This window comes from Dendropsophus ebraccatus, chromosome 10 (assembly GCF_027789765.1).
Source record: "Dendropsophus ebraccatus isolate aDenEbr1 chromosome 10, aDenEbr1.pat, whole genome shotgun sequence".
Classification (NCBI taxonomy): domain Eukaryota; kingdom Metazoa; phylum Chordata; class Amphibia; order Anura; family Hylidae; genus Dendropsophus; species Dendropsophus ebraccatus.
In genome coordinates this window covers 92,051,077-92,073,550 of record NC_091463.1, presented here as the reverse complement: position 1 = coordinate 92,073,550, position 22,474 = coordinate 92,051,077, and the positions used below count along the sequence as shown (strand labels likewise).

The following is a 22,474-nucleotide window of genomic DNA, read 5'->3' as shown; positions in this document are numbered from 1 at the left end:
CGCACACATTGAGGACAGTTAGAGGGCGGTATCGGTTATCGAAGGTGTATGACCACTTAATATCAGAACGCTTACCTAACTGTTATGCCCCTTCTTTCTGAGTGTAAAGCATAGATTTTTATTTTTTTTACATAAAATTTTCGGTTTTGGCTCAAAATACATGTGATGTTTGATCTACCCAAGTGATGGCTTTGGTGAAAAGTTCCTGCAACAAAAACTGAAACGTGGAACTATTACTGTTGGCGAAACATGTTAAACCTTTACCTTTACATGAATAAACCTTTATCTGAGCACTTTGTATGCTCAGATGTATAAATTAAGAAAAGTAAGACAACCTGCAAGAGGAAAAAGAAAAGGGTAGTGGGGGCATTTCCCACCATGTTTCTGGGATTCTATAGACTTCAAGAGAAAGCTAAGCGGCATCTAAAGCCATAACCTCTGTAGTGTCCTTTACCTTCAAGGGTCAGTTTCATGTTTTTGCGTTAATCTGCCTATACTCTTTGCTCCTACAAGGTTATTTTGGAAAATAACACTAATAAATTTCTAATACTACTTCCAGTAGTGTCTGTCTCCTTCCTAACTGAGGGTGGGTTCACACTACTGAATTCTCGCAGATAAATTCCGCGGAATTCCGTTGGCTGTCCGTGCGCCTTTCCGCCAGCTCCATAGACACCATTCTATGGGCCGACGTATTCCGCTATCCGCCGAAAGAAGTAACATGTCACTTCTTTCGGCTGATAGCGGAATACGCCGGCCCATAGAATGGTGTCTATTGAGCCGACGGAATTCCGCAGAGTTTTTCCGCGAGAATTCCGTAGTGTGAACCCACCCTAATTGGATCTCACTCTGGGACTTATTGGTACTTGGATATTATGATATTTATGTCACTAGCTGATTTTTCGAGTGCAAGGATGTAATCATATAGAAAGCAGTTTTTTCTCTCACAGCTTTAGCTTCACCATGCACATTATTAGCTGATGATCTCTGCCACAGTTGGACTTTGTCTTTGCTGCCATTAATAAAGCGACTCTGTAGCCACAATCTGACCCCCCCCCCAAACCGCTTGTACCTTTGGATAGCTGCTTTTAATCCAAGATCTGTCCTGGGGTCCGTTTGGCAGGTGATGCAGTTATTGTGCTAAAAAACATCTTTTAAACTGGCAGCCCTGTGCCCTACGGGAGTGGCCTAGATTGTGTATGCATTAGGCTGGCACAACCTCCCTGTCCCTCCTCCCCGCCCTCCTCATCATTAGGAATGCGCCAGGCAGATTGTCTCCTATTCATCAGCAGTGAGAGAATGGCACAAGGGCTGGATCGTTAAGACACCAGTGCAATGTTCAGCATGGAGAAAATGTTCCAGTCACATCCCTAATGATAAAGAGGGTGGGGAGGAGGGACGGAGGGGTGGTGCAAAGTAAGGGCACAGATACTCCTGTAGGACATGGGGCTGCCAGTTTAAAAGTAGTTGTTTTAGCACAATAACTGCATCACCTGCTGAACGGACCCCAGGACAGATCTTGGATTAAAAGCAGCTATCCGAAGGTACAAGCGGTTTGGGGGGGGGGGGGGGGGGGTCAGATTGTGGGTACAGAGTCGCTTTAAATTGTAACTGTCATTTCAGGGTCATTTTTCTGAAAACAATAAATATCTATAGTACAAGCAATTTTAGGAAACTCTGTAGTAGGTTTTATTTGCCAAAAAAGTTTCCATCTGTACTGAAAAAGCTGTTTTCCTAGATTCCCCCTGACTTCAGAAGAAGCAGGATTTCTGTGTCCTTTATGTGGCTATGGAGAGGGGAGGGGCTGAGAGGAGTGAGAGAGCACAGAGCAGTCCTGCACAGCACAACACCTTCTCTCAGCAAGTTCCTTGATAAGCACTGACCTTTCTGACCCCCGAATCCAGCGTTTTAGGTGCCCAGACAGTCTACAAACAGCTGACCTTCATGTCTCCTCTTCCTGCTCACTCATCTTCCTCCCCCCTCCATAGGATATAATGGACACAGCAGAACCCGTCTTCACTGGCTTCTCTGTAATGAAGACGGTTTTGCCTGATAATGCACAGATAAGAAGTGAGGGGAGGGGAGCTGTGAAATAGCTTTATGAATACAGAAAGCGTTTTTTTGCCTAATAAAACCTATTATATGAGTTTCTTAAAATTGCTTATACTACTGATTTCTGTAAAAAAATAAAAAATAAAAGCCTCTACATAATGAACATAGAGCCATAGATTGTATCCATATTTTGCAGGACTCCCTAGGGCTGCATCTAACTTCAAATCCTGAATGTTTGGTCTCGATCATGCTCCAGTTGCGCCAATCTCTGGTTATGCAGAGTCTGAACTTTCCAACCATCTCTCCTTACTTATTATTTCCTACTTTGGCGATCCAGTCTCCTATAACATTTAGCACTCTAGGACCCCGGCCAATTTCCTCCTGCACAGATTGCTAGAGCTTTTTTTCCGTTCCCTGATGTACAGTCCTGTATGTTCCATTTCGTTCTTGATGAACTGCAGCTTACCTGCCATCATGCTCCTCAGACGCTCCAGTACTCAGCATCTTCCTGCAGCTCCAGCCTGTTGCATTTTGTTTATTGCAGCTTCTACAGCAACTGAAACCACAACAATTATGCCTGTATTAAGCGGGTTGTTCAGTATGTGTATATGTATAAATATTCTTTCAAAAACAACACCACACATGTCCCCAGGTTGCATGTGGTAACATACCTCTACCCCATTCAGGTTAATGGAACTGAGCCTCAATACCACACACAACCTGGGGACACTATTCCTAGGAGAAACCAGCTATGTTCCTCTAATCCTGGATAGCCACTTTAATCAGAAGATCTTGGGGAGAGTGGTTTCGGCCACATGCATTTTTCTAGATGTAGAAACATTGTCTGAATTGTATTTTTCGTGTTGTTTATCTACTTAAAACATAAACTGTGACTGGGTAACACCGCCATACCAGAACTGACAAATACCACCATACCACCCACCCCTCGAAAAGACACCAGTTTTACTGGCAAGTCTGGACGGGAGGTAGGAGACTAAAAAAATAAAAAAAGTAGTTTCCTTTCCCCTTCTCCCTGCTGCTGCCCCCCTGCAAGGTGCTGCCCTAGGCACCTGACCACGGGTGACTAAAGGTAAATAGGGCCCTTCCTTGGAGTGCAACCTTTAAGGTAAGGACGTTTATTGCAGTAACACAATGAAGGACGGCAATGAAATGATGCAGTAACACAATGTACATGCATGTGTGAACACAGCCTAAAGACAAATACTGTTATCAGTTCATAGTTGTAAATTGGCACGTAACCAGTAGAAACCTATATCATCATACTTGCGTTTTTATCATCTTGCAATAAATAGAAGTGGGCCAGGGAAAACTTTAAAGGGATTATTCAGCAGTACAAAAACATGGCCACTTTCTTCCAGAGACCGCACCACTCTTGTCTTCAGTTCAGGTGCGGTTTGCAACTAAGCTACATTCACTTCAATAGAACTGAGTTACAAAACCTGCTCCCAAACTGGAGACAACGGTGTTGCTGTCTCTGGAAGAAAGTGGCCATGTTTGTGCAGTGCTCGATAACCCCTTTTACGACCAAGGGCATAAATCTACACCCCTACGTTGTTAAGGGCATTCAGAGGGACTCAGAACCGCCGCAATCCTGGGTGCTATATGCAGCCCGGGACCGCGGCAATTAGCAGGCACAGTCCGATCACCGTGCCAGCTAATTAGCCTTTTAAATGAAGCTGTCAAAGTTGACAGCTGCATTTAAAATGCATATTTTTCCCTTTCCTGGTGTCTTGTGGGGGGGATGCCCCCTCCCGTGACATGATCGCAGAGGAGCAATCCCTGCATCTTTACCAGGCCGGGGTCTGCTCTGTAATGTCGCTGATCCCAGCTCGGCATTCTATTGCTCTCGGCTGCAGCAGCAGAGAGCAATAGAACGCCTATCTCATTGATCTATGCAGTATATCTATACTGCATAGATCTCAATGAGAGATCAGTGTAGTTATACTAGAAGTCCCCCAGGAGGACTTCTAGTATGTGTGTAAAAAAATAAATTTTTTTTATTAATAAAAAAATCCCCTCCCCTAATAAAAGTTTGAATCACCCCCCTTTCCCCATTTTTTTTAATAAAAATAAATAAATAAACATGTTTGGTATCGCCGCGTGCGTAATCGCCCAAACTATTCATTTATTTCATTCCCGATCACACACAGTAAATGTTGTAAGCACTTAAAAATTCCAAAGTGCAAAATTGCACATTTTTGGTCACATCAAATCCAGAAAAATTGTAACAAAAAGCAATTAAAAGGTATGCCACCTCACACGGCCCCATAGACCAAAGGTTTTCATTTTTTAAAAGCCATCAAATAAAATAAAAGTTACACAAGTTACTAGTGATGAGCGAACACTGTTCAATCGAATAGATATTCGACCGAATAGTAAGGTATTCGATATTATCGAATAGTACGCCGAATAATCAATAAATATTCGATAAGTGTTCAAATCCCCTTTCCCTGAGGTGTCATTGTGGACTTTGTGAACCTCCAAGTGGTCGAACAGATGTTTTTCAATAATCGAATACTTGTTCCCATAGACTTTAATGGGATCGAATATTCGATCGAATAGTCAAATATCAGGGAGATATTCGTACGAATATCGAATAATCGAATATTTCACTATTCGCTCATCACTACAAGTTACATATTGTTGTAATTGTACCGACTTGAGGAACATGCATAACAAGACAGTTTTACCCCAGGGCGAACGGCGTAAACACAAAACCTCCCCAAATTAAATCAATTTCACCACACATTTCATTTTTTCTGGTGTTGCAGCAGACTTTACGCAAAATTTAGCCTGTCATTGCAAAGTACAATTAGGGCTCATGTGGGTCTCTAGGTGAAAAAATGCGGTGGCCTTTTAAGCACAAGGAGAAAAAAAGGAAAGCGCAAAAATGGAAATTTGCCCGGTCCCTAAGGGGTTAATGAACACTCCTCGTACACCTTCCTCCATTCTCTACACATTTTGGTGGCTGGAGGACCTTTAATGATGTCACTGTCATGTGATCAGAGGGAGGGGCTTTGCTGTTAGACACATGTGCCCTTTCTTCGGTAAATGAATGGCGCTCTACAGACCTCTGATTCTCCAGACAAAGACCCTGCCCCTCCATGGTCACATGACTGTATTGTGACATCATCAAAGGTCCTTCACCCCCTGTGCTGTGGAGTCTCCTGGCATGTTCCCGGTCAGTGTGTGTTGTTGTCTTTGTCATGTGATCTGTGTGTCACTCGTGTATGTGTGATATAGGCGTCCAGGTACTTACACACTTGCCTCACGCCCTGCATTCTCCTCACAGATAAGAAATAGGCGGGAGTGGCCATAGCAACCAATCCGATCTCTGCTTCAGTCACAGATCTGCTTTGCATAGAGCTGAATTCTGATTCTGATTCTGGTTGTTATCGTCAACTGATTGCGGATCTGTACTATATACACTGTGACTGTTTAGAGAGAGGGGTTAGGCTAGGTTCACACTGCGTTTTCATCAGCCGTTTAACGGATCCGTTTTTTTTTAACGGTCAAAAAATTAGTGTCAACAGTACTTTATTGTGCGTAAAAAAAAAACGCATCCGTTTGGATCCGTTTTTTTTATTTTTATAATGGAAGTCAATGGAAAAACGCATCAAAAACGGATGCACACAAATGCATCAGTTTTTTGCAATCCGTTTTTTTGCAAAAAGAACTGATCCGTTAAACGGATGCTGAAAACACAGTGTGAACCTAGCCTTATCCAAAATTATGAAAAAAGAAAAAAAAAGCACTGCTTCTTTCTTTCAAAAACAGTGCCACCCCTGTCGTCAGGTTGTGTGTGGTATTACAATTCAGCTCCACTCACTTCAATGAAACTGAACTGCTAAACTGCAACTGAACTGAGGACAAGAGTGGCGCTGTTTCAGGAAGACAGTGGGCTTTTTTTTTTTTTAACCTGGATAACGTCTTCAAAGGGGTTGGCCAATTTTTATTTTATTATTTATTTCTTAAAGGAGTAGTGCGGCGGTAAAAAATTATTCACAGAATAACACACATTACAAAGTTATACAACTTTGTAATGTATGTTATGTCTGTGAACGGCCCCCTTCCCCGTGTCCCACCACCCCCACCCGTGTACCCGGAAGTGTGGTGCACTATACATTACCTGATCCGTGTCATGCCCCTCTGCCATCTTGTGCCAAATGTCATCTTCGGCCGGCCGGCCCGAACACCTCCAATCTTCCCGAGTGCCGGCTGCCTTCTGCCACGTCATCAGCCGCTGAGCCGCGATTGGCCGAGCACAGTTATGCTCAGCCAATCGCGGCTGAGCAGCTGATGACGCGGCCGGCACTCGGGAAGATCGGAGGTGTTCGGGCCGGCCGGCCGAAGATGAAATTTGGCACAAGATGGCGGACACGGATCAGGTATGTATAATGCACTACACTTCCGGGTACACGGGTGGGGGTGGTGGGACACGGGGAAGGGGGCCATTCACAGACATAACATACATTACAAAGTAGTATAACTTTGTAATGTGTGTTATTCTGTGAATAATTTTTTTACCGCTGCACTACCCCTTTAAGCACCTTTGATTCCAGAGTGCTGTACATATAATAAAGGGTTAACATACAGAATGTAACATAAAATCAGGAAAACAAAATGAATAAAGTAAATGTGTATCACTTCTGCGCCATTATGCCCTATGAAGCTCTGCCCTATCTAGACCCGTCCAGATGAGTCTCCCATTCATAACATGACATCCTCTATAGCAAGGATGGGCAACCTTCAGCCCTCCAGCTGTTGCAAAACTAAAATTCCCATCATGCCTGGACAGCTAAAGCTTTGGCTGTCCAGGCATGATGGGAATTGTAGTTTTGCAACACCTGGAAAGCCGAAGGTTCCCCATCCCTTTTGGGGTGGGTTCAGACTACGGAATTCTCGTGGATAAATTTTGCGGAATTCCGTCGCCTGTACGCGCGCACGGCCGCGCACCTTTCCGCTGACTCTATAGACACCATTCTATGGGCTGGCTGATTCCGCATTCCGCCAAAAGAATTGACACATCAATTCTTTCGGCGGAATGCGGAATCAGCCGGCCCATAGAATGGTGCCTATGGAGCCGCCGGAAAGGCGGGCGGCCGTGCGCGCGTACGGGCGTCGGAATTCCGCTGAATATATCGGCGAGAATTCCTCAGTGTGAACCCACCCTTATAGAGGATGACCAGAGCTTTATAATAAAGCATAACGGAGCAGAAGTTAAAGGGGTAGTGCGGCGCTCAGCAATTATTCACAGAATAACACACATTACAAAGTTATACAACTTTGTAATGTATGTTATGTCTGTGAATCGCCCCCTTCCCCGTGTCCCCCACCCCCGCACGTGTACCCGGAAGTGTGGTGCGATATACATACCTGACGCGTGTCGACCCCCGTCTTCTGTCGATGCAATCTTCGGGAGGCTGGCCGACTCGCTGCAGCCGTCCGCACGTGTACCCGGAAGTGTGGTGCGCTATACATACCTGTCAGCGTCGACCGACCCCGTCCGCCAAAGTCTTAAAAGACGTCATCTTCGGGAGGCCGGCCGACCCGCTCCTGCCGCCCCCCCTCTGCCGCATCATAACTGTGCTCAGCCGTGATTGGCTGAGCACAGTTATGCTCAGCCAATCGCGGCTGACCAGCTGATGGCGCTGGAGAGGGGGGCCGGCATCAGGGACGGCTGCAGCGAGTCGGCCGGCCTCCCGAAGATTGAATCGACAGAAGACTGGGGTCGACACGCGTCAGGTATGTATATCGCACCACACTTCCGGGTCCATGTGCGGGGGTGTGGGACACGGGGAAGGGGGCGATTCACAGACATAACATACATTACAAAGTTGTATAACTTTGTAATGTGTGTTATTCTGTGAATAATTGCTGAGCGCCGCACTACCCCTATGGCAGTTTATATAAGTAAAACGCCTTATGCTGCGTTTACATGGTGATAATTCGCCCAATCGATCGTTTAACGATTTTGAAGCAACGATTTGGTCTTTATAACGATCAGCGTTTAGACAAATAAATCGCTTGAAAATTTGTGAGAAAAATCGTTATTGCGATCGTTTTTAAGATCGCTTAAGCCCATCTTTCACATAGGGTGAATCTTTGAAAGACTGTTTACACGAAGTGATCTGCGAATTTTTAACGAACGACAATTTGAGAACATGTTGAAAGATCAAAATAAACGATTTTTCGCTCGTCGCTTGATGGTTTGCTGTGTGTACACGGAACAATTATCACTCAAATGCGATCTTTATTGCGAAAGTTTGAATGATAATCATTTCGTGTAAACGCAGCATTATCAACAATACTACACTTTAAAAAAAACACCTGAAAAGTGTCCAACCCCATTAAAGGGGTACTCCAGCGAAAATCTTTTTCTTTTAATTAAACTGGTTTCAGAACATTATAAAGATTTCTAGTTTATTTCTATTTAAAAATCTCAAGTGTTCCAGTACTTATCAGCTGCTTTATGTCCTGCAGGAAGTGGTGTTTTATTTTCAGTCTGACACAGTGCTCTCTGCTGCCACCTCTGTCCGTGTCAGGAACTGTCCAGACCAGGAGAGGTTTTCTATGGGGATTTGCTGCTGCTCTGGACAGTTCCTGATATGGACAGAGGTGGCAGCAGAGAGCAATGTGTCAGACTGGAAAGAATACACCACTTCATGCAGAGCATACAGCAGCTAATAAGTATGGGAAGACTTGAGATTTTTTTTTTTAAAGAAGTAAATTTAAAGGACAACTCCGGCGTCAGCTAAAAAAAAAACACTAACAGACACAGACCCTACACTCATCATGCCTCCTAAGCCGGTCGCTATTCAAAAATTCCACCGTCTGCGTCTTCATCTTCTTCCTCTTTTCCGGGGTCCCACGGCATGAATGAGAGCGGAAACGCGTGCGCACCAGCAGCCTTTTCATTGGCTGGATCGCATCACATGGCTTCCAGCTTGCTCAGCCAATCAGAGCTGAGCAAGCTGAAAGCCACGTGATGCATTCCAGCCAATGAAAATGCTGCAGGCATCGGCAGCCTTTTCGCTCCCATTCATTCTAAAGGAAGACAGGGAAGCAGAGGGGGGGGGGGGGGGGAAGAGGCGGAACGGCTCCAGACAGGTGACTAACACACATTACAAAGTTATATAACTTTGTAATGTGTTAGTTAAGGAAAAAAAATGTGGGAGTTGTCCTTTAAAATCTATATAGCTTTCTGAAACCAGTTGATTTGAAAGAAAAATATTTTTTCCGGCGTGGCGCTTCGAAGCTTACCTGCCAGTATAAAATAAACTTTTTATCAGTCAGGGTCTGTGTGACCAATCCATAGAAGAAGCAGGGAGGGACTCCTCTCTCTACTCCACGCCATTGGGAGTCCGCCCAAGTTACATGACCCAGGAGGTAACGCGCTAAGCACTGGATTTTCGAAATTAGACCTGATGAAAATTTTTTTTTTTAAATACCAGATACTCTCAAATTTGTTTTCCAACCCTCTGTTTCCACATGGAGGCCCATTGACTATAACTCCCTGTCCAGTTGGTTGTTTTTCTAGTATATCCTATACTGGATGTCTCCCTCATGGCGTTTAGTATCCGTCCTGTTCTTCCTCTCCAGGCGTTCCATCCCACCTAAGTTTCCAGCAGACGGTCCCTTTACTGACTACATACACAATGGCCGATGAGATACTGACGCTCACCCTGGAGATCATCCACCTGCTGACTGGAGAGGTGAGGGCTTCTGGGAATTACATCTGACTTATCGGTATTAAAGGGGTTATCCAGGCCTATAAAAACATGGCCGCTTTCTCCCGTCCTCAGTTTGGGTGTGGGGTTTTGAATCTTTTAATGGAGCTGCAGTGTAATACCACACACAACCTGAGGACAGGGGTGGTGCTGTTTTTGCAAGATAGTAGCTGTGCCTTTTCTTATCTTGGAGAGCTCCTTTACTTAAAGGAGAAGGCGAAAATTTTTATTAAATCATTGTATTGCCCCAAAAAAGTTATGTATAGTTATATACACTTATTACGGGAAATGCTTATAAAGGGCTTTTTTCCCTGCACTTACTACTGCATCAAGGCTTCACTTCCTGGATAACATGGTGATGTCACTTCCTGGATAACATGGTGATGTCACGACCCGACTCCCAGAGCTGTGCGGGCTGTGGCTGCTAGAGAGGATGATGGCACGGGGACACTGAGGGACACAGGGCACTGGAGGGACACTGAGCATCCCCCTGCCATCATCCTCTCCAGCAGCCACAGCCCGCACAACTCTGGGAGTCGGGTCGTGACATCACCATGTTATCCAGGAAGTGACATCACCATGTTATCCAGGAAGTGACATCACCATGTTATCCAGGAAGTGACATCACCATGTTATCCAGGAAGTGACATCACCACGTTATCCAGGAAGTGAAGCCTTGATGCAGTAGTAAGTGCAGGGAAAAAAAGCACTTTATAAAAATTTTCCGTAATAAGTGTATATTGGTAATTTGTATAACTTTTTGGGGGCAATAAAATACTTTAATAAAACTTTATGCCGCACTTCTCCTTTAAGACCGGAGAGATGATATTTATCAGTGCATCTCTCCATACACAGGATTACATGGTAGTGAAGAAATCTGGCAAGTGCATGAGCAAGAGCCAAAGCCCCATCATGGTGCCTCCACCTCAGTCACTGATCCGTCCTAAGGATAATGAGCAGAAGATCTTAGAGCTCATCAATAAGATCCTTAAGATGCTGACTGGAGAGGTGAGCGCTGCTGGGAATGCTGGGACATAATACTGCATCACCAGTGTATAATGACGGCTATATCCCTGCGTCTGTCAGGTCCCTGTAAGGTGTCAGGACGTCACTGTCTATCTCTCCATGGAGGAGTGGGAGTATCTAGAAGGACACAGGGATCAGTACAAGGAGGTGATGATGGAGGATCAGCCGCCCCTCACACCGCAGGGTAAGAGGAGACCCTTTATAACTATGAAGAGGGGGGCTTGAGGTTACCAATATTAACCCTTCTGTATCTGTGACTTTCTTACAGATAGACCCAGTAGAAGTAGGACACCCGAGAACTGTGTCAGGCCCCTTGATGATATTCCCTTGGAGGATGATGAGAGTAATGAGGTAGAGAAATGAGAAAGAATTGACACATTGATCTGTATCTAATCCAGTGTATCCAACTTCAACATCTACCTGTTTATGTAGATTGATGAACATATTAATATGAAAGTGGAAGAGATAGAGGATGATGACCTGATGGAGGATCAAGAGCCCCTCATACCACCTGATAAGGACAATATCCGTGAAGGTGGGCAGTTATGGAGGTCACCCAGTCACTGTAAACAATGGGGTAGATGTTCTAAAGCTGACAAATTGGTAGACAGTATAAACTAAAGGGACCCATACACCGTCAATAACTGATGGCCGAAGCGATTGTTCGCCATCAGCTATCTCTTCTGTCCGACAACTGTCCTCCCCATACACAGAACTGTCCTCCCCATGCACAGGATTGTCTCTGGCTGCGGCTTATCTCTCCCAGATCAAAGAGGTCAGGCGGTGATTTTTCATTATATCTGACCCCTATCCGACACGATCAGCCAAGGATTGGGAGTTCCCCTATGCTCAGCTAATCGCTGTCACTTTTATACAGGCTGGTTATCAGCTTTTCTAGCAATGTTCCTGGCCGATAATCTGTCCGTGTAAAAGGCCCTTTAGTCTTAGTTAATTTAAACTGCGCCATAATACTACTCCAAAAACACAACTTGTGTTGGACTTGGCAGAAAAGTCTCTGAAGAGTGTCTGGTGCATTTGCAATAGTAAATCTGTGTCTATGTGTTTCTTACAGGTTCGGGGTCCAGTAGGTGCAGTACACCGGAGAGCTGTCCCAGTCCCCTGCATGATTCTACCTCTGATGATCCCAACGATAATCAGGTAGAGAAATCAGAAATTACAACATAAAAAGCCTCAAAGAGACGTCACTACATCAAACTGTATTGTAATGAGTGCAGTTGCGTTTTAGCTCGACGACCTGGTTATTGTCAAAGTAGAAGAGACAGAGGGAGACGAGGAGTATTATAGGGCCGGGCTCTATAATAATAAGGAGGAAGAAATACCGCCTGATACGGAGACAGGTGAGTGACAACCTCCTGGTGATAACCTATGTGATTCCTGATATGTCAGCAAATCACTTTATTTACCAATATAGACTGCTCCCCATACCCTCCCTGCAATATAGACTGCTCCGCATACCCCCCTGCAATATAGACTGCTCCCCATACCCTCCCTGCAATATAGACTGCTCCCCATACCCTCCCTGCAATATACACTGCTCCCCATACCCTCCCCGCAATATACACTGCTCCCCATACCCTCCCCGCAATATACACTGCTCCCCATACCCTCCCCGCAATATACACTGCTCCCCATACCCTCCCCGCAATATACACTGCTCCCCATACCCTCCCCGCAATATACACTGCTCCGCATACCCTCCCTGCAATATAGACTGCTCCCCATACCCTCCCCGCAATATACACTGCTCCCCATACCCTCCCTGCAATATACACTGCTCCCCATACCCTACCTGCAATATACACTGCTCCCCATACCCTCCCTGCAATATAGACTGCTCCCCATACCCTCCCTGCAATATAGACTGCTCCCCATACCCTCCCTGCAATATACACTGCTCCCCATACCCTACCTGCAATATACACTGCGCCGCATACCCTCCCTGCAATATAGACTGCTCCCCATACCCTCCCTGCAATATACACTGCTCCCCATACCCTCCCTGCAATATAGACTGCTCCCCATACCCTCCCTGCAATATACACTGCTCCACATACCCTCCCTGCAATATACACTGCTCCCCATACCCTCCCTGCAATAAAGACTGCTCCCCATTCCCTCCCTGCAATATAGACTGCTCCCCATACCCTCCCTGCAATATACACTGCTCCCCATACCCTCCCTGCAATATACACTGCTCCCCATACCCTCCCTGCAATATACACTGCTCCACATACCCTCCCTGCAATATACACTGCTCCCCATACCCTCCCTGCAATATACACTGCTCCCCATACCCTCCCTGCAATATACACTGCTCCCCATACCCTCCCTGCAATATACACTGCTCCCCATACCCTCCCTGCAATATAGACTGCTCCCCATACCCTCCCTGCAATATAGACTGCTCCCCATAACCTCCCCGCAATATACACTGCTCCCCATACCCTCCCTGCAATATACACTGCTCCCCATACCCTCCCTGCAATATACACTGCTCCACATACCCTCCCTGCAATATACACTGCTCCCCATAACCTCCCTGCAATATACACTGCTCCCCATAACCTCCCTGCAATATACACTGCCCCCCATACCCTCCCTGCAATATACACTGCTCCCCATACCCTCCTATACACTGCTCACCATACTCTCTACTCTCTTACACAGATGCCTTCTCTCTCACACACAGACTGCTTCTCAGACTGCTTCTCATGGTCCCAATTACATAATCTATTTTCCATGCACCGCATCTCAACAGACTACTTCTCTTTATCCCCTCTCTCACACAGACGACTTCTCATGGGTACCTCTTCTATCATACAGACTGGCCTCCATGCCCTCGCTCTGTCTCACACACTCGTTTCACATGCTTTCTATCTCTCACACACTTCTCCCCATGCTTCTCCCCCCTTTCTAACACACACTTTTTTGATTGGGTATAGCTATAAGAAGTGTGTGGCTGTTTGCCTCTCTCTCCGGCTGGCCCCACAATTTGATTCATTGCAGGGAAATTCTTCAGACTCTTTCTCTTTGTTCGCATTTTGTTATGTTGCAGCCTTGTGCTAAAATAAAAATAATTTCACAAATGTATTAAAAATGAAACACTTTGAAAAGTCAGTTAAAAATCCAAAACTAGAGCGGCCCAGCGGGGAAGGGCGGTAAAAAGCCCGATCACCCAGTCAGTAACTGCAGCGGTTTCCTGCCCCTGTGACTGATTGGCTGAGCGTGACACCCATCAGCCGAGTTGTGACATTGGAGGCGGGGTCCAGGGGTGGGACATATCGCTGTGACAGAACGGGGACCTGTGAGTGTAGGTTCTGTTTTTTTTTTTTTGTTTTTTTTTGGCTTTGGAAACCAGAATTGGAATGATAATTTATGGTAAGATGTATTAACCTCAGCTTTCCCAGACACAAAAATTTACAGAAATAAAGGCACAAATTACTCAGTTCATTTGTAGCATACAGATTACGAAATAAATCTAGACATTAACAAAGGCGTTGTTCAAATGTAACCATATTAGGTTTTCCAGATACCTTATTGCTGAGACCTGCTGTGATCAGGAGATATAACCAGGGGGAGAGCATGGCAGCCATGCTAACAACTCTGTGGCTGTATCTCCTTTTTTTTTTTTTTATAAGCAATTTTTATTCTCATATATCATTACATACAAAACCAATGAAACATCATAGTTACACAATCAATACATACATATTTCCCCCCCCCCATACCCCTACCTATCCCCCCCCCCCTCGGGCTCTCTTATTAAATTAATCCATACAACGCTTATAAGCCATCTCGTACTTATTGTACATGGTCACCATCTCCCTCCATGCTTTAAGATGTAGTTTCCCCGCAGAGTTCCAATTTCTGACAATCAGCAACCTAAGGACAAACAATCTTTTATTTATAGTTTTCCTCTTAGCTGTATTCGCATTTACTATACGTGTATCGTCACCTAAGATTGCCAACATGGGGCAGGGCATAATTTTTAACTCAACTTCTCTGCCAACTTCCTCTAACACCTCCTTTCAAAGTTCCTGCAACGCCTTACAAGACCAGAAGACATGAATCCAATCCCTAACTTCCTCTCCACATCTTACACATGTCGCCGTTTCCCGCTTACCGATTTTTACTAAGAAATCCGGGGTGTAATACAATCGATAAAGGATATGGAGCTGAACTATCTGATGATTCAGATTACTGGAGACATTCTTTACATTATTCAAAATTCTATCCTATTGTGTCTCTGAGATATTACCCAGCTCTTTTTCCCACTTATCCCTCCTACCTCTTCTACTCTCCCCCCACGTCTCCGATATTAACTTCTTATAAATACGTGACAATCCCTTTCTAATTTCAACTCCATTACCAATCTGTGCAATTAAGTCCGGGGTCTGCCCCACCATAAAGAGAGATTTATCACTGGTAGCGGTAAAGGCATGCCTCAACTGCAGATATTCGTAGTATACACATTCACTCAACCCAAATTCTTCTTTCAGCACCTGCCAAGATTTTAATTGACCACCAACAAAGGCGTCCAGCACTCTCACTACTCCTGCCTTCATCAGCCCCTTCAATACACCCATTTTGTATACTTCTATTAGCCTACCATTGTTCCACAAGGGGGTGCTACTCATAGAATGTTCCACTCTAAACAATTCTTTCACCCATTCCCACACTTTCATAACCATATGCGCAGTTGGACACTCTACCCATTCATTCCCTTTCAAACACTCAGATTCCAACATTCCAATTAATCCACATGATCCCGCTACACTCCTCTCCCAATATTTGTATAGTTCTATTCTGCTTCTGTTCCACAAATAGTTTAGTTGACCAGCTAAATAATATAATCTAACATTAGGAAAGCTAACTCCCCCTTCACCCTTGGGAAGGCAGAAATACTTAATACGCAATCTGACTCGTTTCCTACCCCAAATCAATCTGTTAAGAGCAGCTTCTACTTTTCTAAATGTTCGTTCATCTACCCAGATTGGAGAGGCGTTGAAGACGTACAGCAACTTTGGAAGGATTATTGCCCTGGCCAATGTAATTCTCTCCGCCTTAGAATAGACTAGGCTAGTCCAAATATTTATCTTATTGCTGATTGTCTTCAAAACCGGAGAGGTGTTCACTTCATGGTAATCCTGTACTCTACTGGTAACCTCAATTCCAAGGTACTTAAAACCCTCCCCTTTAGACAGTACTCTCACTTTACCCCCTTCAGTAGGGTTTTCCCCTTTCAAATCCTCTGAGATAGGGAGCAGAGTAGATTTGCTCCAATTGATCTTAAGACCGGAGTAGTTGCCATACTCTTCTATGACTCTTATAATACTACCTATTGACTCTCTAGGGTTACTAACAAAGAGCAACATGTCATCTGCGAATAGACTGACCTTATCTAGATGTCCCCTCACCCCAAATCCCTGCACACTGTCATCCGCTCTAATTTTTATGGCTTGAGTGTAGGTTCTTTATTATGTTCCCCCCCTGCCGAACTGAAATTTTTTTCCTGCCAGACAACAATTTGCTACAACACTTCTAATTTAAAGGTAAAATGACAACATGGATATGCATATAGCCGTGCTGCAAGTTTCCAATTACCGATCACGTGAGAAGTGCGTACTTACCTACCACGCTGCTCTGTGATCCGGCGTCTTCATGACAGTGACACTCTCAGCGCCTGCTCCGCTCTCCTGCCTAAGGTCTATCTTCAGGCTGCGCCTGCCTCCTCTAGCTTTCAATCATTCTGGAGGAGGCGGGAGGTGGCCTGAAGATAGCGCATCAGCCGGAGAGTAGAGCAGACAGGAGGCTGTGCAGGGCGGAAGGTGACAGTGTCACAGACACACAGGCATAAAGATGCCGGATCACAGAGCAGCGGGAAGGTAAGTACGCACTGCTCATGTGACTGGTAATGCGAAACTAGCAGCATGTCTATATACATATCCGTTCTGTCAGTTTCCCTTTAACTGTGAGGCCATACTTAAAGGAGAAGTCCGGCGAAAATGTTTATTAAAGTATTGTATTGTCCGCCAAAAGTTATACAAATCACCAATATACACTTATTACTGGAAATGCACATAAAGGGCTTTTTCCCTGCACTTACTACTGCATCAAGGCTTCACTTCCTGGATAACATGGTGATGTCACTTCCTGGATAACATGGTGATGTCACAACCCGACTCCCAGAGCTGTGCGGGCTGTGGCTGCTGGAGAGGATGATGGCAGAGGGATGCTCAGTGTCCCTCCAGTGCCCTGTGTCCCTCAGTGTCCCCCTGCCATCCTCCTCTCCAGCAGCCACAGCCCGCACAGCTCTGGGAGTCAGGTCGTGACATCACCATTTTATCCAGGAAGTGACATCACCATGTTATCCAGGAAGTGACACCACCATGTTATCCAGAAAGTGACACCACCATGTTATCCAGAAAGTGACATCACCATTTTATCCAGGAAGTGACATCACCATTTTATCCAGGAAGTGAAGCCTTGATTCAGTAGTAAGTGCGGGGGGGGGGGGGGGGGGGGGGGGGGGATTTGTATGATTTGTATAATTTTTGGGGGGCAATACAATTATGTAATAAACATTTTCACTGAACTTCTCCTTTAAATAGTCCATATTACAACTGTGTCAAACTGTGTTAACTGTATTAAGAAAAAACTATGGTAATAACTTGGTTTTATCCCCATCAGGTGTCCCATTGAGTCTTCAGTGTAATTCTATTGCTTCCTCTTCTGATTGTGAAGAATACGATCCCATAGAAAATATTAGTGAAGAAAATGTAAGTAGCTCAGATTTACCTTCAGATGTCCAGAGCAAAGACGTCCCATCTGATCCTAATACTCTGGAAGGACCTTCGTCTGATCCCTCACGGACCGATAGACAGCCTCCTTCCTTTGACACCAGAAATCACAAAAGTCAGTTTTTATGCCCGAAATGCGGGAAAGGTTTCACAAATAAAACAAATCTTCTGGAACATCAGAGTATCCACACAGGAGAGCGGCCTTATTCATGTCTGGAATGTGGGAAATGTTTTACCTGGAAATCAAATCTTTGTGAACATCAAAAAATTCACACAGAGAAGAAGCCATTTGTGTGCTCGGTGTGTGGGAAATGTTTTAATCAGAAGTCAGGACTTGTTAGACACCTGAGAATCCACTCAGGAGAGAAGCCACATTCGTGTTCAGTGTGTGGAAAATGTTTTACAAATAGGCAACACCTTGTCGAACATCATAGAGTTCACACAGGTGAGAAGCCGTTTGCATGCCCTGAATGTGGGAAATGTTTTGCAATTAAATCAAATCTTTTTACTCATCAGAAAACTCACACTGGGGAGAAGCCATTTCAGTGTCCAGTGTGTGAGAGATGTTTTATTCTTAAAACGGATCTAATTATCCATCAGCGAACTCACACAGATGAGAAGCCGTATTTATGTCCAATTTGCGAAAAATGTTTTAACAGGAAAAGAGATCTTGCTAGACATGAGATGACCCACACTGGAGAGAAGCCATTCTCATGTTCAGAATGTGGAAAATGTTTTATCCAGAAACAAGCACTTGTTGCGCATCAGAGAACTCACACTGGGGAGAAGCCATATTCATGTGAGGAATGTGGGAAAAGTTTTGCAATCAAGACAAATCTTGAAGAACATCAAAAGGTTCACTCAGAGGGCAAGCCTTTTTCATGTTTTGTATGTGGGAAATGTTTCAACAGGAAAGCAGATCTTGTGAGACACCAGAGAATACACTCAGGGGAGAAACCATTCACATGTTCTGTTTGTGAAAAGGGATTTAGAACTAGACAACATCTTGTAGAACATGAGAGGATTCACACTGGGGAGAAACCCTTTTCATGTTCAGATTGTGAGAAACGTTTTAGATTAAGAAACAATCTTCATATACATAGGCGAATTCACACAGGGGAGCGGCCATTTTCATGTCCTGAATGTGAGAGGTGTTTTACCCAGAAATCAGACCTTGTTGCGCATAGGAGAAGTCACACGGGGGAGAGACCCTATTCATGTCCAGAGTGTGGGAAGTCTTTTACCCGTAAACGAAGTCTTATTGAACACAATAGAATCCACACTGGGGAGAGGCCCTTTTCCTGTACAGAATGTGGCAAATGTTTTAACCAAAAACAAGCTCTTGTCGTGCACCGGCGAATTCACACACAAGAGAAGCCATACCCGTGTTCAGAGTGTGGGAAACGGTTTAGCCAGAAACAAGCACTTCTAGCACACCAGAGAAATCACACCAGGCAAAAACTATAGTCATATGTAGACTGGGGGACATGTCTTACTGATGAGCAGAGAGAAATCACACATGTTCAGAATATGAAAGCTGTTTTCTAAATAGATGAGTACTTTCATTGGGGAAGACATTTCCATTGTGATCATGTATTTAATGTTTTCAACCAAGGTTATAGCTCTGCTTCATATTCTGCATCCCCTTGGCTTAGAGGTGTAGGACTATGGCTGACTACATGTAATTCATGGACAGATATTATGACCACATGAGCAGTTTCCAGGTACAGCTCTGGACATCTCTCGCCGCTACTGCTTCTACCTCCCCGAAACAGCAGAGCGACGACTTCTTCCACTTTAATACATCTCTGTTCGAAGTAAAGTTTATATGATTTTCTGAAGCTTTCGGGTCAAGCCCTGTGTGGACTAGGATGCCCTGGAGGGCCCACATCTACACGTACTACTTCTACAAGCATATTGTATGACCATGATGGATACTGATCTTCTAGATCATGGGTCCCCCCTGTGATAAGGACCGTGATACAGAACACAGGGACTTGTCTTACATCCCTGGCTCCGGTAACATGGCCGTGCATGCTGTGTAAGAACCGTAGACATTGTGCCTTTCTGAGCCTCACGCTGGCCGCACACATTATATTATTGTGCTATTTCCGATAATACGCGGACAGTTAGTTGTAGATACAACGTGCCAGTCTGAGAAAGTGCTAAAACTTGCCAAACATCGATAACATATGTATAGGTGGCTGTTTTATACCGTTGTTTTAGCTATTTTTATCTGTGAGTAGAATAAAGGTCGACTTTTAACCAAAGTGCGCAGCGGTTTTCACCTGTGTGGGATTCCATACGTCATGTTCAGCTCTGAGCTATTCAGGATATATCCCTTTATGGGATTGGTGAATATCTTTTCAGGTAGAGGAGGACTGGTTATGCCTTAAAGGGGCACTCTGGCCCTTTAAATTTTTTATACATTGCTGCCCTTGCATAAAACATAATAAAAATATTAATAATAATATTTATTTGTATAGCGCCAACAGATTCTGCAGCACTTACAGATCCTATGCTTACCTTAAAAAGCTTGGCGAGATCACATAGATGGAAACAAACAACAAACAGTTACCAAATGATGGTCAGAACATTGAACTGAAGAAAAAAAAAAGTTCTTTTTTTTTTCTTTGTGGAAAGTAAAATATAGATGGTAAAGCAGAGATAGTGAAAGGGTGAGAAAGAAAACCACAAAGGTGGAGAATGGGCATTTAGTTTGGTGACAACCATGGCATTCTGATTTTCGGCTTGTATGCAGCTGCTCAGCCAAGGGAAATCTATTTTATGTTTCTTCTCATCCACAGTTCTTGAGTTAAAGTTACTTCAGGGACAATTGATATTCTGTAATGAGTAAATAAAACCCAGGGCCCAACAATTTTTTACACACCCATCAACACTAGGTGGCGTCAGTCTGTAAATATACATGGTGTGAACTGTTACTAGTATAAAACAATTCCTCTTCACAACAGAAGCCTCCATCGGGGTCTAGAGCAGATCAGTAGAGATGAGCGCAACTCCTAAATACCGGTGGCTGAAGAAGTTGGATGCCGCCCTAGGGAGTCCAGGAAACATGGATACAGTCATAGGCCATAGGCTGTATAATGAAGCAGAGTTGTGGTTGTGCCATGAAGCAGAGTTGGTAAAATCAGATGTGTACTATATATATATATTTCTACATGCCTGTTATAGATGGACTTACAGGTCTAGATGGCAGGGATTTCATCCTGCTGTTCGGATTGGCCAAGGAAGAGTGCTGAAACTAGTAGAGTGGTTGGATTGGCTGGCTGCGGGGAGCGGGTTTCTAGCTCACTTTGTCTAAAGTTAAAAGGTCCTGGACTGTTTGGCTAATATGAATCTGTTATTTTAATTGTTATTTCTAATTTATTGCCTCACAGTGTATTTATTGATTACCCATATCAACATTTTTCCGCAAGCAGTTTTTGGTCTTTATATGGGGAATGGGGCCTCCATTTCCATGAGCAGGCCGGGCCCACCTTATTGGGTCACAACCAGGGGCAACAGGTTATCACAACAGTCCAGCCCATGGGGGATTAGTAAGTCTATATCTCTCCAACATGACGTATGTTTCACATAACAAAAATTAGCCCCTTCTCTTCACGTTAAGTACTATATGTACAAACCAACAAAAAACTTTTAACTGTGAAGATACTAATACGTGTCAAAAATATTAAAAATTAACTTTTATTCTTATTACATTTAACAATCTAGATGTAAATAGGGGAACATCTTTATATAGTAGATTGGTTCACTATATTCTACTAAGAAGTGTGTGGGGGGGTTTCTGGTTAGTGACCCGGTCAGCCGGCTGGGCCGGGCCCGGTACCAAAACTGATGGCTCCGAATTCAGATAGGGGATTTGTTTGTTAGTGTGAGTGACTAACCTACCCGTAAATTAGTTTATGCATAACAGGACGGAGTCACACACAAGCATTTACAATCATACTGTGTGTCCCCCTACATCTAGAGGAATTTTAATCATTTTGTTCTCTTTGATCACAATTTTTTAAATGTAATAAGAATAAAAGTTAATTTTTAATATTTTTGACACGTATTAGTATCTTCACAGTTAAAAGTTTTTTGTTGGTTTGTACGTATGTTTCACATAAAGTGCATCAGTCAGACCTAGTTTTCTTAATGACACAACCCCCTTTAATTCCTGGAAGTGAATGATTTTTCCACTAGAACGTTTTCCTCCGCCAGCTTGCCTTCTTCCCATAGTGCATGTGGTAAGTGATATAAAGACATCGAGTAATGGCCGGACAGTAGCAGAATGTATGAGGGGAGGCCAGCATGACTGGGGTTTATTGGGACTGGGGGGAGGGGGAAAAGTTAAGCATGATGAGGAGAGTTTGCATGTAAGGTGGTGAGGTGGGGGTGTTATGGTTAGAGGAAAAGGGGTGGGGGGTTACTGGGGGGTTAAGCCTCGGGCATTGGACGGGGGTCATGTGGGGCACCATATAAGGAGGGGTGTTTTGATAAGGGGGGGGTTATGATATAAATTGTGAGTGGAGGGGGGCGTGTTAGCCACTTGCAGTTTGGCAAAAGACGAGCTGACAACCCCACCCACCCACCCTGGTTTGTCTATTGGCGGGGAACGGTGTGTAAGGGGTTGGGGGCATGTGGTATTTTAATTGGCGCAGCTGGGGCGTTTGTCTTGTCGCAGCAGCTGGGGCGTGGGGGGGTCCTCGGAGTTTGTGGAGATTATTGGGAATGGTGGAAAATAGAGGAGGGAACCATAGGTGGGTTCCGGTCTCCCTTAGCAAACTTTATGGAGTTGGCGGTCACGGAAAATGATCTGGTGGC

The 22,474-nt window shown here is 44.5% G+C and overlaps 1 protein-coding gene across 1 annotated transcript in view; it reads left to right on the top strand.

The window, feature by feature from the left end:
- The window catches only part of LOC138766572 (zinc finger protein 850-like), a 30,168-nt gene extending 10,251 nt beyond the window's left edge, over nt 1-19,917 (top strand). Inside the window, exons 10-18 of the mRNA XM_069944163.1 lie at nt 5,120-5,251; nt 9,673-9,785; nt 10,656-10,808; nt 10,887-11,010; nt 11,095-11,177; nt 11,259-11,361; nt 11,899-11,984; nt 12,073-12,184; nt 17,538-19,917. Of these exons, the coding sequence (XP_069800264.1) occupies nt 5,120-5,251; nt 9,673-9,785; nt 10,656-10,808; nt 10,887-11,010; nt 11,095-11,177; nt 11,259-11,361; nt 11,899-11,984; nt 12,073-12,184; nt 17,538-19,114 (2,483 nt within the window). The 3' untranslated portion in view covers nt 19,115-19,917. The remainder of the gene's footprint in view (nt 1-5,119; nt 5,252-9,672; nt 9,786-10,655; nt 10,809-10,886; nt 11,011-11,094; nt 11,178-11,258; nt 11,362-11,898; nt 11,985-12,072; nt 12,185-17,537) is intronic.
- The last annotated feature ends 2,557 nt before the right edge of the window (nt 19,918-22,474 follow it).